Source organism: Chelon labrosus (assembly GCF_963514085.1).
Source record: "Chelon labrosus genome assembly, chromosome: 19".
Taxonomy (NCBI): domain Eukaryota; kingdom Metazoa; phylum Chordata; class Actinopteri; order Mugiliformes; family Mugilidae; genus Chelon; species Chelon labrosus.
In genome coordinates, this window is record NC_140352.1 from 9,319,930 (window position 1) to 9,335,479 (window position 15,550).

Genomic DNA, 15,550 nt, shown 5'->3' on the forward strand with positions numbered 1-15,550 from the left:
CAAAGGCATACGCAAGGCAGAACAGGTTACTTGTCCCCTCCTACTGATTCTACTCTTGAACCCACGTTTCTCCTAGCCTTCTTGGGTTCCCGCGATGTTCTGAATTTACAGCTTCCTCATCCTTGTACGATCGTTCGAACCCATGCAAAATATGTGAATGCCCGACTAGCCCTCCATGCATGCCCTCTTGATCCATTATTCACTGCCGAATTAGGTGAAGTAGCTATACAGTTCTGGTTTCACCATCATTTTCGCCAGGTTTTGGCCAGATCAGGGATTTCACATGATCGCTACTCCAGCCACTCATTCCGCATCAGAGCCGCATCCACCGCTTCTCGTCAAGGTATGCCCGATTGAGCTACATCTGCAACCACCACACTGACATCAGAAAAGCCCATCTCCGACTCGCCTCAGCAAACTCTTTTGGGGGTCAAGGAGCCGACGCCTCCAGAGATATGCCCCCACTCTGAATCTCTCTCCCTGGGTTCCTACGTCCAGTTGTCCAAGGATCATCATCAGTCGCTACTCAATTCTCTTTTCCTTCCCCTCAACCCCTCGACCCTTCCGTTTGATCTCCTATCTTTCCCTTCTCTTTAACCTGGTCAAATAAACTTCCTTGAATATCAAGAGGCGTGGTCTTGTTAGTGAACTTCCATTCAATTAACTTAACAACAATCAAAAAATACAATATACAGGGACAGATGAAATGTTACCATGCATGCAAAAAATTTTCATAGTAGGACATTTTACCTTCAGTTAAGTTCACTACGAGGTCATTACGATTCATCCTCATGAAAATGTCGACTGTTATCTCCACAGCTCCGTCTTCTCCATAGGTCTGCACCAGCACGTCCACAGTTTCCTCTCTGGTAGCATTCTCCAGCCTGGCCATTGGGATGGGTTGGCTTCTGGCAGTCAGGTGCCACTGAAATCTGTTCAGCTCATGTTGTTGCAGCTCATCCAGGCATATTTGTAATATTTTTTTAACTGGATCAAATGCAGCCATTGTCAGATTTCATCAAGTCAGCTAAAACGGAAGTAAAAATTCAAGGTCTTCAGAGCTGTGGACAGGCTGTAAAAAGGCAAAATCATTTATGGTTCATATTTAAAAAATATTTTACATGCTGTCTCATTAAACATATATAGAGTGATCTAACTGTAGTACTTTAAAAAAAGTTTTTATATGTACAGAAAAATCATTTCAACATCTGTCTTTCAAATATATATAAGTCATAGTATAAAACCATTGCAAACTAATTCTCATTCATAACTCACAAGTGCGGATAACAACTTCATTACACTTTCACTGCGTGCTGTAGATGTGCCTGTTGAACACATGGTGGAACCATAGTCCAAGTCATGTTCAACCAGTTTACTACATGTGAAGTGCTTTGACGCATTTACTTGGAATGAGTGGAATGAAAAACCTGTTGAACAGGGTGAGAGATGGTCTATCTCGAGGGGTTGTGGTGAGAAATACTGTTTTTTTTTTTATCAAAGACTATTTATTATCATTTTCCAAATTTTTCAATTATACAAAACAATACAAACAAAACAACACTACATGGACAGACACAATCTGAACAAACATAACATGCACCCTTCCCACCCCATCCCCAAAATGCCAGACCAATGTCGAAGTACATATACAGAGAAATACAGTTTTTATGTGACCTGGACTTTTACTTCAGTTTTTAGAGTGTTCAGTTCTCAGTGTTTTCCATCCCCACTGATAATACATGAAATGAACCTGAGTGTAAACGAAAATAAATAAAATAAGGGCTGAACAAGACAAGAAAAGTCTTCGCCTGACTGCAGTGCAAATCCACAGAACTACTGATAGAAAATAAGTTATTTAAAGGTTATTCAATTATTGTTAGCTGGTGTTGATTATCGCTAATCTAAATAATTGTAATTCATATAAAGCAGCTCACCTTTGCTCTTTGGGCCAAAAAACTGTACAAATCTTCTGATGTGAGGAGCTGTTGTTCTTATTTCCTTGTACAAGTTTTGGTTGTTTCACTTTTGGATGTGCAGCGGCTTTTCAACTCTACATAGAATTGACCTCTAGTGGAGAGCGCTGTCTGCTGCGTTACATTATCCCTGCCCATCTACTCCTATCTAAACATTGCTGACAACAGTGTGTAAAATGAGGACAAAAATCATCAACTTTGTTGGGAAATACATTATAACAGAACCATTAGTCAAGTGGTTTATGTGGTTTCAATACCTGACCCTGAGTCAAATTCAAGACTTATTGTTTCAAATGTTTAATAAACAAAGCTGGAGCATCTTCTGATTTGTTATATGTAATTTTTAATGATTTCTATTGTCTGTGAATTAGTGTTATAAGAATAAACAAGAGCACACAGACATGAAACTATGTCAATGACAACAGTAGTAAAGGAAGTTGACTGTTTAGATGATGCTTAATTACTCCCTTAAATCTACTTTTCTACATCTACATCTACTTGTCACCTAATGCAATGACACAAACTGACACTTGGGTGCAGCATAACACAGCCACAACCGCCAACGACAGACTCAGAGGCTTATTGCTCCAGGGCGTCACGACAGTATGTGCTGAAGGAAGAGCGAGCGTTACTCATTCACTTCCCCCTCCCCTCCAGTCAGATTAGTTCTCTGAAGCGCTGGAGAATGGGAGTGTCATGACTCAGCTCTTGGCCCCGTCCACCCTCTCTCAGTTGTGATGATGTAACAGATGGCGTATTCACCTCATTACTCACAACAAAGGAAAAGTCATGCCTTAAATGTATGGCAGCTACTGAAGCTAGATACAAACTCAGCTTCAGGTTCTGCTTCGAATACACAGATATTTTAGCTCCACAGGATGGCGCTTCCTCCAAAAAGAACTTACTGCAATTAAGTTTCTGCAGCTAGAGTCACTAAGGAAAGTCTGTGAGCCATTACATGACATATTCTTGTGCATTATACACTGCCTGGCCAAAAAAAAAAAAAAACATTCAGTATATTCAGGTAGTCAGCTGACCTCGTCCTTTGGGCACATAATGTTGCTGAACCTAGACCTGAGCAACTGCAGCAACCCCAGCTCATAGCACTGCCCCCACAGGCTTGTACAGTAGACACTAGGCATGATGAAATGCTCTTACTTTCACTATTAAACATAGCCCTGAGTTCTACTGTTGTTTTTCTTTGATTTGATTTCACCAAACGTTTAAGTGATTGCAAATCGCAATCAATCAAGATTGTTTTCCGACCACATTTCTTCCACAAAGACGATGGTTCCCCACTATCCTTCCAGTTTTTAATAATGCGTTGGACAGTTCTTAACCCAATTTTAGAAGTTTCTTCAATCTCCTTAGATGTTTTCTCTGCTTGATGCATGCCAATGATTTGACCCTTCTCACACAGACTAACATCTTTCCCACAACCACAGGATGTGTCTTTCAACATGGTTGTTTAAGAAATGAGAAGCTGCTCATTGCATCAGTTGGGGTTAAATAACTTGTTGCCGGCTGAAAGATAATCACCCATGCAGTAATTATCCAAAAGGAGGCTCGTACCTCTTTGGTAAGTTAAATCCAGGTAGCGACCTGGCAGTGTATTTAATATTTATTATGGTCTTACTCTGTGAATGTGATTGTTTGTGGGTGCATGTTGTAGAGTATGTTAGTGTTTTATTCTTTTTAAAAGCACCGCTGTGATGGATATCTTGCAATTTCTTTATATCATGCATACACCGACAACAAAGGCAGAGCTCCACAGTTGCAGCTATTGTGGGGGCAGTTTCTGGTCTCAAGTGGTCAGTACCTATCAAAACTGGAAAAGAAAAAGAAAGGAGGGTGAACTGGTGACAGGGTCATTGTGACCAAGGCTCAGTGATGCATGTGGGGAATGAAGGCTGGCCCATGTGGTCTGATCCAACAGAGTGTACAGTGCGCTCAAATTGCTAAAAAGAAATCTAGTAGTAGCCTAGTAGTGATCCACAATTTGTTTTATAAAGAGCTGAGTAGCTGCAGATCAGTCAGGGTGTCCATGGTGACCCCTGTCCACCGCTGACATCCCCTACAATAGGCATGTGAGCATCAGAACCGGACTGTGGAGCGAAGGAAGAAGGTCATATGGTCTGATGAGTCATGTGTTCTTTCACATTATAGGGATGTGCGTCGCTTACCTGGGGAACACAAAGGAGAAGGCAAACCAGCAGAGGAAGTGGGATGTTTTTAGGTAATTTTCTGCTGGGAGACCACAGGCCCTGCCATTCATGTGGATGTTTCTTTGACATGTACCACCTACCTTAGCATTGTCGCGAACCAAGTAACCCCTTTCACAGAAACGGTATTCCCTGATGGCTGTGACCTCTTTCAGTAAGACAATTCTCAGTGCCAGCAAGCAAAAATAGTTCAGGAGGAGCACGACATCTGAGGAGCACGACAACGAATTCTAGTTGTTGCCTTGGCCTCCAGATTCCCCAGATCTCAATCCAACAGATCACCTGAGGGATGTGCTGGACAAACACGTCCGATCTGTGGAGGCCCCACCTCGCAACTGGATTTATAAGGATCTGCTGTTAACGTCTTGGTGCCAGATACCACAGCAAACCTTCAGAGGTCTAGAGGAGTCCATACCTCAATGGGTCAGGGATGTTTTGGCGAGGGCCTACACAATATTAGACGTTATGCTTGACTGGTGTATGATACACTTGTACACTGTAGGATTGTCACAACTCTCAAAACGAATGTGGCAACAGATCTGACGCTAAGATATTAGAGAGACTTTCTTTTCTTTCTTCACTCAGCTGAAATCATCTTTACTTTCTTTTTTTTTCTCACTCCTCTGTCTCTCATGGAGCGGGCAAGGCGTACTGTGTGGTTGGTGTGAGATAACAAAGGCTGAGGAGTTCACCATTATATAACTCCTGTGGAGGCTGAGGAGGTGGAGGAAGAGGAGCAGAGGCAGCAGGGTTAGCGTGTAGCAAAAGGAGGGCAGGAGAGGGCCAGTAGCCTACGTTGCAGTGCTCATTTGTCTTCCACGTATCACACAAACACACACATACATGCATGCATGCTGGCCTCGTTTCCCTGCTCTCCATCACCGATTCAGCAGGCTGCACTTGCAGATACAGCCTCGTAATATTTGAACTTTTCGGTTGTTTTTGGTTTTGTGTTCCCACGCTGACAACCACGCACGAAGACTTTGGAGTGAAATCACCATTTTGTTCTCCCGACAGTGTGTCCTACCTCCGAGTGCTGAGCAGGCGCACACACGAACACACACACGAACACACACTAGGCCTCTAACTGTAACTCTCAAGCTCCACGGCTCCCTCCAGCCCGCCCCACCCGCCTGTCCTCTGATGGCCTCCCACTCATGCCACATTAAACATTTAGTGAGCCACTCTGGATCTGTGTGACACCGTCTTTTAGCACCGCCAAGCTAACAGCCCTCACACACTGTGGAAAAAAACATAGGTGCACGCTCGCCGGTGGAAACCCGATACAGCCGTCGCACTATTCCCACTGTCTGTCCCTGTCTCCCTTGTGCACATACAAGCCCTCAGACGGCAAAATCAGTGGTTCAGAAGGACCTCCTGTGTTGAGAGCAAGACCTGCATTAATCAATATTGATCCCAGGAGTGTGTGTATGTGTCGGGGTGTGTGTTTGTGTGTGTGTGTGTGTCACAGTTTGCCTCTGCTGCAGTGAGGTGTGACCCAGGGTTGGGTGTATCCCAGCCAGTGCAGTAAAATGCTGCTGGGATCTTCTTCTTCTCTGCAATATATGTGAGATATGAGAGGAGGCAGGAACAGGAGCAGATTTATTTTTTATTTTTTTTCTTTATCTGCACCATTAACAATATGTCTTCTCATTTTTGATCTATAGCCCCCTCACTATAGATTATTTATTTGGTCTAAAATAATTAATCTGCACACATTTCTAAATGACTTCATTGAACTGAAGGCCCAGGTCTCATGCTGCACAAGCCTATTCTCGCGAGGATTCCTCCCCTTTACCACACACACACACGCAACATCATCATCATCACTCCTCCTCCTCCTCCTCCTCCTCTTCTCACCAGCCCCTCCCTTTCCGTCTCTGCTCGCTTCTCTCTCCTCTTCAGTCTGTCAGAAAGGTACTCCAGTGTCGGAGGCTAGGCTACCCTCCTCTCGGACCCCCTCCCTGTACGAGAGCCAGCCGCCCGTCGTACCCCAAGGCTCCGTGCTCCCTCCCTTCCACACACGGCTCCAGCCATGGCAACCACCGCTACTTCCACCCGGTTCACCGACGAGTACCAGCTGTACGAGGAGCTCGGGAAGTAAGCAGCAGCAGCGCTGGCGGCGGCGGCAGCAGCCGTAACGTTACATCGTGTTTGTCTTGTCGTTTTGTCCCCCACCCCCGCAACAACCTCGCCTCATATTATTTCTTGTTAGCCAGCTAGCAGGCGATAGTTAGCCCGAGTAGCTTACGGACTAGTCCGGTTTAGGCGCTGAATAACCGTGTCAGTGCGTGTTAGCTGGAGTCTAATATTGTCGTGGTGCAGTCATGCTAAATAACCGTTGCTATGAGCTAGCTAGCAGCTCCCGCAGTCAGTAACGGCACCAACGTTCAGTCAAGTTAGCCACCGAGCTACCATGCCGATATTGATAAACTAGCACAGTTAGCATGCTAGCATCCTTTTTTTTTTTTTTTTAAGTCGCTGTTGGTGATGAATAAACAGCACGGAGGCTTTTTTTTTTTTTTTTTTTGGCGCATTAGCAGCCGTTAACCCTTCCGTGTTTGCTAGCCGGTATTTTCTGGTCTGCTGGAGCAGTCAAAGCAGCAGGGGGCCCCGAGAGACCCTGCTTGACATTTCACCGGGGTCTGACAGCTCGGTGCGGGCTCCGTAGACCTTACGCTGTGGTCGCTAGCTAACTAGGCCGACCACTTTTTCTTTTTTTTTTTTTCTTTTCTCCTTTCTCCTCTCTCCCCTCACCGAACAGCTGCAGATGATTTGTGTAACCGTGTTGAGTAACGCTACAACCCTGTATCGTTTAATGAGGAAGTTATTGGCCGCTTAATGTTTGCACTGTAATACCTATGCGCTCCCGCACACCAGCTGTCCCCGCCGTCGCGTTATCAGTGAATGCATTACGGTTAAACTGAGGTAATCGTCCGTCGCTGGCAGTTGTAACGGCAATTTAATGTGTGACGAGTTTTCTCGGTATTTGATGACGGCAAGAAAAACCGGACCACCTCCTCCTCCTCCTCTGGTTCAGCAGCTGCAGCATCTGTTGTTCTTGGCCGGCGGAGTCTCATTTTTTTTATTTTTTTTATTTATTTTTTGTCCGTCCTGCTCCTCTTGGGCGACACCACCGACCCAATAAAGACACACTGGCCTTAATTTCCAGCTGCCATTTCGACTCTTACCCTAATAATTGACAGTAATCGATGGCACTGATTGCACAGCCAGGGGCTCGCACACACACACACCTACACGTCCTCCATAGTGGCTCTGATTCCTGATTCTCCTCCTCCGCCTATGGACCGACCACTTACCTCTCAGCTTGTGTTTTCTGCACCACGTTTGTTAATGCATTTTTTGCTCCGTCACAGGTTATTACCGTCAAAGGCACTGGCTTGTGTTTGTGTCACCTGTCACCTCTCATTTACTGGTAAATAATTGAAACTAAGAGTGCAGCAGAAAGTAGCAGCCCTCCATATATATATATATATATATATAAATATCACAGAGAGCAGCTTTTCCTTTTCTGGAAAACTGTGGAGGACGTGAAACTGCAGACCTGCGAAAAAAAATCAAATATAATTACTTTTCTGTTATACTTAAAAGTGCACTTAAGCCAATATGAACCTCGTCGTCGTTCCTTTTTATCCTATCAGCTGTCATTATTGTATGTTGTCGTGTGAGGTGTATCTCTGGCTTTTGCTGCTAATTTAATTTAATTTGGGGGCGGTCGTATGTGCGTGTGTGTGCGTGTGTGTGTGTGTATATCAAAGATTACCAGCCTCTTATTATATTATAGTGCTGCTCACCTTTTGTGATTGCACACACACTGATGCTGTGATAATAATCACTGTAAAAAAAAAAAAAAAAATTTACTTTGTATGTATGTGTGTGAAAGAGCAGCAGGTTGTTGGCATACACAAACAAACCACTGCCACATGTGTGGATGCAGTTTCAAATGTCACACTTTGTGTCGGTCGGTGTGCGTGTGTGTGTGTGTGTGTTTGTGAAATGGAACTGATTTTTGGTTGCTTCTGTTCTTTCTTCTTAGGGGAGCTTTTTCAGTGGTGCGTAGGTGTGTAAAGAAGTCGTCAGGACAGGAATATGCTGCAAAAATCATCAACACTAAGAAGCTGTCTGCAAGAGGTACGGTAACAACGTCGTGCAAATTCTAACAGCTGCGTTTGTTTGTGGCGAATATTAATGTCGCTGGAGTTTCTTTTGAGAAGCAGCTCATAGATAAAACAACTGTTTATTTTAGCGGCTAATACGGCAAACTAAATACTGGACAAATCAAGGTGCTTCATCTTATCGATTCACGAATCTTGTGAGTTCAATATTGCCATGAAGCGGTTCAGTTTATGGATTTTCCCCTTGTTACGGCTTACCAGAAACATTGAAGTCGTAGCTGCCACGGTATTGTATAGCAGAGTCTCTCTCTCAGTTCCTCTCGCTGCATATGTCGTCATATTGCTTTATTGGAAATCGTACATGTTGCGTCTATCGGGACTTCTTATCATAAAACTCTCAATTGCTCCTCTGTGGCGTGATTAGCCAACCGCTGTACAATTAATTTATTCCAAATTTTAAGAAGGTCTTCATAGAACATTTTCAAACAATAAGAAATACCAGGATAAGAACAATTGTCTGCACGTTCAGTCCACACATGAATGTAATTTGCCGGCTTTACTCGTGCGCCTCCCCGCACAGATCCACACCCACGTGTATACGCCTGGTGTGCTGCGCTGTGTCGTAACGACGACGTCAGCGTGTGTCGTCGTGTCAGGACCTCCCCTGGCTTCAGACGGAGATACTTAATTGCTTTCTCCTTTTTTTGTTTCTTGCAAATTAAACCTGCATACTCCTTTCCTGGCATTCACACACACACACACACACACACACCTGGTTTCCTTTGTTCTCCTTTCCTGCACTCTCTCATTACCGCTGCGCCTCTCGTTCTCAGCTAGCCTCTCTCTCTCTCTCTCTCATTGCCTTTCTCTTGTCTTTCTGCAAAGGGGGATTGGTTTGTATTGAGGCTAATCCACTTATGCTAAATGTATCTCATCAACCACTAAGACCCCACGGATTCCATAGGCGCCTCTCTGTTTGCCCTCTTGTTGTCTGTGTCTGATGGCATTTGTCTGTGCGTGAAAGACAGACGGCGAGAGCAGGGAGTAGTACTAATAGAGCGTGTCTGTTTTCTGTTAGTGTGTTGTAATGCTGCTATTGTTCTACCCCTGCCATCAAGTGTCCACATAGGGCAGCTTCTAGTATTAATGTCCCACCAAGCAAAAGCATGGACTCAGCAGAAAACTGTTGGCTCTTTGCAGAGGCAGGGAGTACAATGTAGGCCTGTGTATATGTGCGTGTTTGCCAGGGGAGAAGAAAGAAGGCCAGGACAGGAGGAGATTTTAAACAGTATAGTCTTGCAAGGAGCTCGGTGACACGCCACACCAGGGAATCAAGGTGAAATGAGACAGAGGAGGAGACGTGATACAGCGAGCCTGGAGGAAGATAATTTAGCGCTAAGAGAAGAGTTGCAGCAGGCCGCGTCGCTGACGCAACATGCACCTACACGCAAACAAAACACAACGTCCACACCAGGCGACCGGTGCGTGAGCAGGCAGCTTGCCCGGCAGGATTTGGGTGTTTTTTTTTTAGCCCGATGGGGCAAGTGTGACCTCACGCGTGGCCTGGTGGGTAAGTCTCTCAAAGCTCTGGTAAACACTGCAGTAATCTGAGGAGGCGGAAGGGAGGGAGAGGAAGGAAGGAAGGAAGGAAGGAAGGAAGGAAACCAAAGAAGGAAGGAAGTAAGTGAGGGAAGAGAAATGTCTGGGATGGATGAAGGTAGTTGGCTGTGTGTGAGAGTCCTGTCTACAGGAAATTTGGGATGGATGCGACTGGGCAGGAGCCATACACCCTAGAGAAACAGGTGCATTTAATTGTGGTAGATTCAATTAAAAAAAAAATGATAGTATTGGTTTTTGGTGGGCAAAGAAAATCACTAAAAATAAGAAATAAAATAATACTTAGAGGATAAAAATGCGTGGTATGTTGTAAATTACAAATTGTATGTGGTATGCCGTACATGCTGCGTGATGACGGCACAAAAAGCTCTGCGTTGGTTTAATGTCGGTGTTTCCGTCCAGAATAAATGCTCCGTTTTATTTTGTTGTTGCTGATTGAAGTGACTCTTGAAAGTGGATGGCTGCTGCATTGTCTGCTGCAACACTGTGTGTGTGTGTGTGTGTGTGAGTTATTGTGAGAGAGTCTGTCCGCTTTAATTCACTACCTTAATACTTTTTCTTCTCATCTTTCTTTTTTTTTTATAAAGTGTCCTACAGTTTGTGTCCCGGGGCTGTATAATTGTCCCAGCTGTGCTACTTTACAAATTGTACTTACTGGTCAGCAATTTTCCCAAATTTGACCCAGTTGGTTCATTGTTCGACTCCTGTAGCCAAAGTCTCTTATTATTATTATTACTATTACTGTTAACCGAAAGCCCCTTCTGCTGTTATTCGTCTTGAGTGCAGCCTAGTTCCAGACCTCTGTACCTCGCCCCGCATGTCTGATTAAAATAGACCTGGTGTATTCAGGAGATCAATCATAGCTTTGTTGGTTGGTTTAAGAACATGAAGGTTTTCTTCCTGTGCTAGCTAGACAGCTCTGTGAAAACCTCAAGCTGTACAATTCACCGTAAGTTAAATGATCTTATTATCACATCATAATAATAATAATAATAGCTCCTTATTCAGTATTGGGTTGTTAACGAACCCTAAACATTTGGGTTTCAAGAGGGCACCACATCAGAAGAAGCTACTTGGATGAAACAGTCCAGTAACGGTGGTTAGAAACTCTTACAGCACATTATATCTTGACTGAAAGCACAAATGGGCATGAACATGAACAATTTTGTTGCGACTAAACAATAACGTGAAGCAAAGTGACAATCCAGTCGGATGATCTGACCCGTGCGAAATTCATGCTATATAGGCCATTATTCGCTTGGTGGCTATTTTCCCTCATGACCTGGGTGGGAAAGTCCTGCAAGTCCTGGCAAAGGTATGAATTTGTTCAAAGGAAAGTGACGGTGAACTAGTCAAGTTCATGACCTTCTCACCATTTATGGTTGCCGTGTTAATACAGTCTCTCTAGAAGGAAGATGATGTTGTGTACAGTGGTTACCATTGTGACCGTGATGGCTTTTACTTGTGCATTTTTATATATATATATATATATATATATATATATATATCGCTGCTAATCTGATGTGAAGAGACAGATTATACTAAAAAAAGCTTTGGTTGGGACTACAAACATTTTACATGGCACTTGGGATAAAACTGATGTGTCTGTGTCAATGATAATGTTTAGAGAGATGGATTAAATGCTGTCTCTAATTGGCCTTTTGTTGAGTTGAGTGGACACCAAAATGTGTTTTTAACTTGGGGTGCATCCGAATAGTCAGTATATACTAACGTCGGTTAGAACGTACTACTCAACCGTCAATTTAGTACGTTATTTATGTATGCGAGCGAGTAGTAGGCATACAATTCGGACGTACTGGGCAGCCATCTTGCCTGTTTTTTGACGCCGGATGTTTACGTATGACGCACACCGACGGATGCCACGAAATTTTAAAGCCACCTCGGAGAAGTGTTTTCGAAACAACCAACATTTTAAACTCAACATTTATCCTAATACGCTTACATTTATAAACTTCGGTTGTCGTAGCTGTAGCTGTCACAACGGTCTCAGCCATTTTGTCTGATTTGATTTTCCCGGCGGCTCGTCTTCTTCTACGCTTAGCGGGCTCCCGCTGAATTGTGGGATAGCGTAGTGAGCTACCGTTGTATACTGTGGAGGTAGTAGGCCATCCGGGTACTTTTCGTCTACTAAGAATTCGGACGTACTGCTACTGTGACGTACTGCGTCTCGCCTACTCAACAGTACGTTAGTATGGGTATTCGGATGCACCCTTAGTAAGATTCTATAGCTCCATCCACATATAAAGCGCTATGTTCATCGTTATGGTTGCCTAGGTAACCCTCTTGTATAGTTCCCACCTCTAGAAGTTTATGCTAGTTTAATGACAGAGCTCGTCTTAGCTTCAGCAGTGACAGTTCTACCACCTTTCCTTTAGTTCACAGAAGGGCCTAGTCAAGAATAATTTAACTTGGTACTTCCCACTTTGTGTTGCCAAAGGTTTTTTCACCTGTCATTGCTACAACTCAATAAATTTCTTAAATATTATATCGTTTCTTGTTCCCACATCTCTGCTAGTCTGCGTGTATGCCCCTATTTTTTTTTTTTTTTATATTCACATTAACGACAATAGACAAGATTTTAAGCCACGTCTAGCTTGAGCTTTTTAGACCCTCTAATTAACGTTTCAGTTAGTCACCAACAACGTTGAGCAACTGAGCACACTTCATCTGTGACTCTGCAATAATGAAGTTAGTTATGCGGAACATGTTGTAGGTTTGGGCTTTCGTTAAAGATCATTTAGATAATTTTATGAAGTATTGTAGTTTGCCTGTGCTTTGAGTAAACAAATGACTCAACCTAAAAAGAATCAACCTCGCTTGAGTTGAGTTTTCTCGTTTTATTTATTTTTAACATTTCTCATTGTTCCTACTGAAGAAAGAACTAACATTTGATATTTGCGCTGAAACACTGTCAAATTTGAAACTGCTGTGTGATACCCAATTCTGTTAAGGGGAAGGAAGTGGTGAAAATACTGTACCTCATCGCCAGAATACTTTTACATGATCTGCAGTGACAGTCTCCATTTGTTTGTCACTATACCCCAGTCCTAACAGTTTGCATGTAAACTTGCCTGAAACAGATTGAACTGGATCCTCAGGCTTTCAGTCAGATTGTCAGCTTTGTGTGGCAGAAAGAGGTGTGTGTGTGTGTGTGTGTGTGTTTGGTCCTCTCCATCCTCATCCTCAGCTGATGTAAGATGGCTGTGGGCCCGCCCCATGGCAAAGCAGATGGCCAATTAGAGAGCAGCAGGAAGTGCCAGTAATTACCCTCCGGCCCTCTCTTTCCTGTCTTCCTCTACCACACTCTCGCACCAACAAATAAGGAGATTGAATGAATTAGTGAGTGCTGCAGTGTCACTGCACCAGGGTAGACGGCTATACACAAACACACACACACACACACGCGCACAGGGGAGCTGTGATCCTCTTCTAGCAAATGGACGTTCCATGTAATCCTCCCTCTTTCTCACTGTCTGCCTCTCCGTCCTGCGTCACCGGTGTAATTAAAAGGAGGTTCAGGTCTCTCCCTTATTCACTCGCTTTTTCTCAGATGAGGGGAAACCTACACCTGCAGAGAGATGACAGGGGAACGTAGATCTATGTGGAGAGTGTAGTCTGGTGTTGGACATGAGACAGAGCTTCAAATCACCTGATGTCTGCTTTAACACGCATCCAAATTAGCAACAAGTGGTGAAGAAAAGGGCAATCTAGAAAGAGGAAGTGATGGCATGCTTTATAATAATGTGTCACAAGTGTAGAAGAACAGTTAGGCGTACATGATTGCTCAGCAGCAGTATGTGAATTTTATCTGGGGTTGTTGCTGCGCTGGGGAAATGAATGCAAATCTTAGTGAGTCTGCCTCTGTGTTGTAATCTCCATGGAGCCTTGGGGATGAGTTGGCTTCACCACAGTGACACACACACACACACACACATCCCCGCACACTTGAGTCGCACTGCATCTTCATTACAGTTTCCCTGAGCGACCTCTGACCTCGGCTTCACGACTGCGGCGTGGTTGTCGCCCGTAGCGATTTCACGGACTGGTTTAGAAGTCTTGTGCACACACAGCTACAGGATTCAGTGAAATCCTCAAACAAGGATGTTGGTTTGGACATGAAATGGGTGTGTGTTCTTGCTAGCAAGTACAAACACTGCAGTGTTGAATAACTGGGCTTCGCACAAACACACGCGCACATGCGAGTCCTGCGGCCATTGCTACACACATCATGTCGCATGTGGTTTTGTAACATAGATGGAATCATACATGACACCAGTGGAGTTCTGCTTAGATTAATGTTGTAGCTGCTCTAAATTATTTTATCTATTAACACAAAGAAACTTTAGATTTGTGTGATTGATGCACCTGTAAATATTCCCAACATGTGTAGATCAGTTTGATGTCCTTACCATATAGGGGGTTGTTCATGTTTTAAGGGTGATGTATAAGGTACTTATCCATAGTAAATGTGTTATCGACAGTAAAACACCTCGTCTTTGAGACACCAGGGAGGAATATTAGCACATATGCCAAGTGAAGAGATCTTGGGGACTGTGTTAGAAGCAAAACGTATTTTAGTCACCGGAAAGAAAATCACTTTAACTGTACGTTATACTGGGAATATTATTACGCTTTTCCTTTGTCATCTGACATTTCTTTCTGGCAGGGAACTGAAGCCTTTATATTGATCTATGATATATATATCTCAAACTCCATTGACAAAAACAGTAATTCTACCTTGTAAAACACAAGAGTTACTGGTCTCTTGCTGCCTCAGTTGGTGAGTTTGGCTTTGATCCGTGTCAGCGTCTTAAAACACATGTCACACAGTGGTATAGCAGCAACTCCTGTGCTCAGAAAGGTTAAATTATATATTTTTTTTTTGTAATGGACTCTGGTGGCTTTGAAGCGAGTTTACATAGTTATAATGGCTTCAGGTCGTTAATGTGTGAAACTGACTGGTCTAGTGGTTAAAACACAAAACGGCAATGTCCCCGTTTCAAGTTTCTACTGTCATTCATCAAATAAAAATAGATTAATGTATGTTATAGGAATTGTTTTAGTGATGAAGTGACAGGAACATTTTGTTATTAGGTTTTTAGTCCATAAAGCTGCACATTTTTTTATTCAGCACAAGTGAAAAGAATAAACACTAACTTCTCCTAAATTAAGTCTTGTCAAATAATCCTGTAATTCTACTTTAATAATGACTGCGCTGTGTATTCCTCTCTGTCTTAACTTGTCTGAACTATGACTTCTGTCTCCTCAGATCATCAGAAGCTTGAGAGGGAGGCTCGTATCTGCCGTCTCCTGAAGCACCCCAATATTGGTGAGTTTTTAACCAGACGATCTGTCCTCCTGTGCTTCCCGTGCTTTGCGATATCCTAATGAGATTCTAGTTTGCATCTTTAAATTGGTTCTTTGACGTCACATAGCAGGGAAATATTTTGTGCACCTACAAGCATGTCTTCATGAAAGAGGCAGTAATTAATGTTTGTGTAGTTTCAGCTAGTTGATGGAAGGCTAACCAAAATATCGTTTATATATGTGTTAATTCTTGTCGTTGTGTCACTAAAGCGAA

The 15,550-nt window shown here is 43.4% G+C and overlaps 1 protein-coding gene across 14 annotated transcripts in view; it reads left to right on the top strand.

The window, feature by feature from the left end:
• The first annotated feature begins 6,086 nt into the window (after nucleotides 1-6,086).
• Nucleotides 6,087-15,550, top strand: part of camk2g1 (calcium/calmodulin-dependent protein kinase (CaM kinase) II gamma 1) — a 36,329-nt gene continuing 26,865 nt past the window's right edge. For all 14 annotated transcript variants that reach the window (XM_084567054.1, XM_084567065.1, XM_084567060.1 and 11 more), the window contains exons 1-3: nucleotides 6,087-6,295; nucleotides 8,253-8,347; nucleotides 15,239-15,298. In XM_084567054.1, the coding sequence (XP_084423180.1) occupies nucleotides 6,231-6,295; nucleotides 8,253-8,347; nucleotides 15,239-15,298 (220 nt within the window). In that variant the 5' untranslated portion in view covers nucleotides 6,087-6,230. The remainder of the gene's footprint in view (nucleotides 6,296-8,252; nucleotides 8,348-15,238; nucleotides 15,299-15,550) is intronic.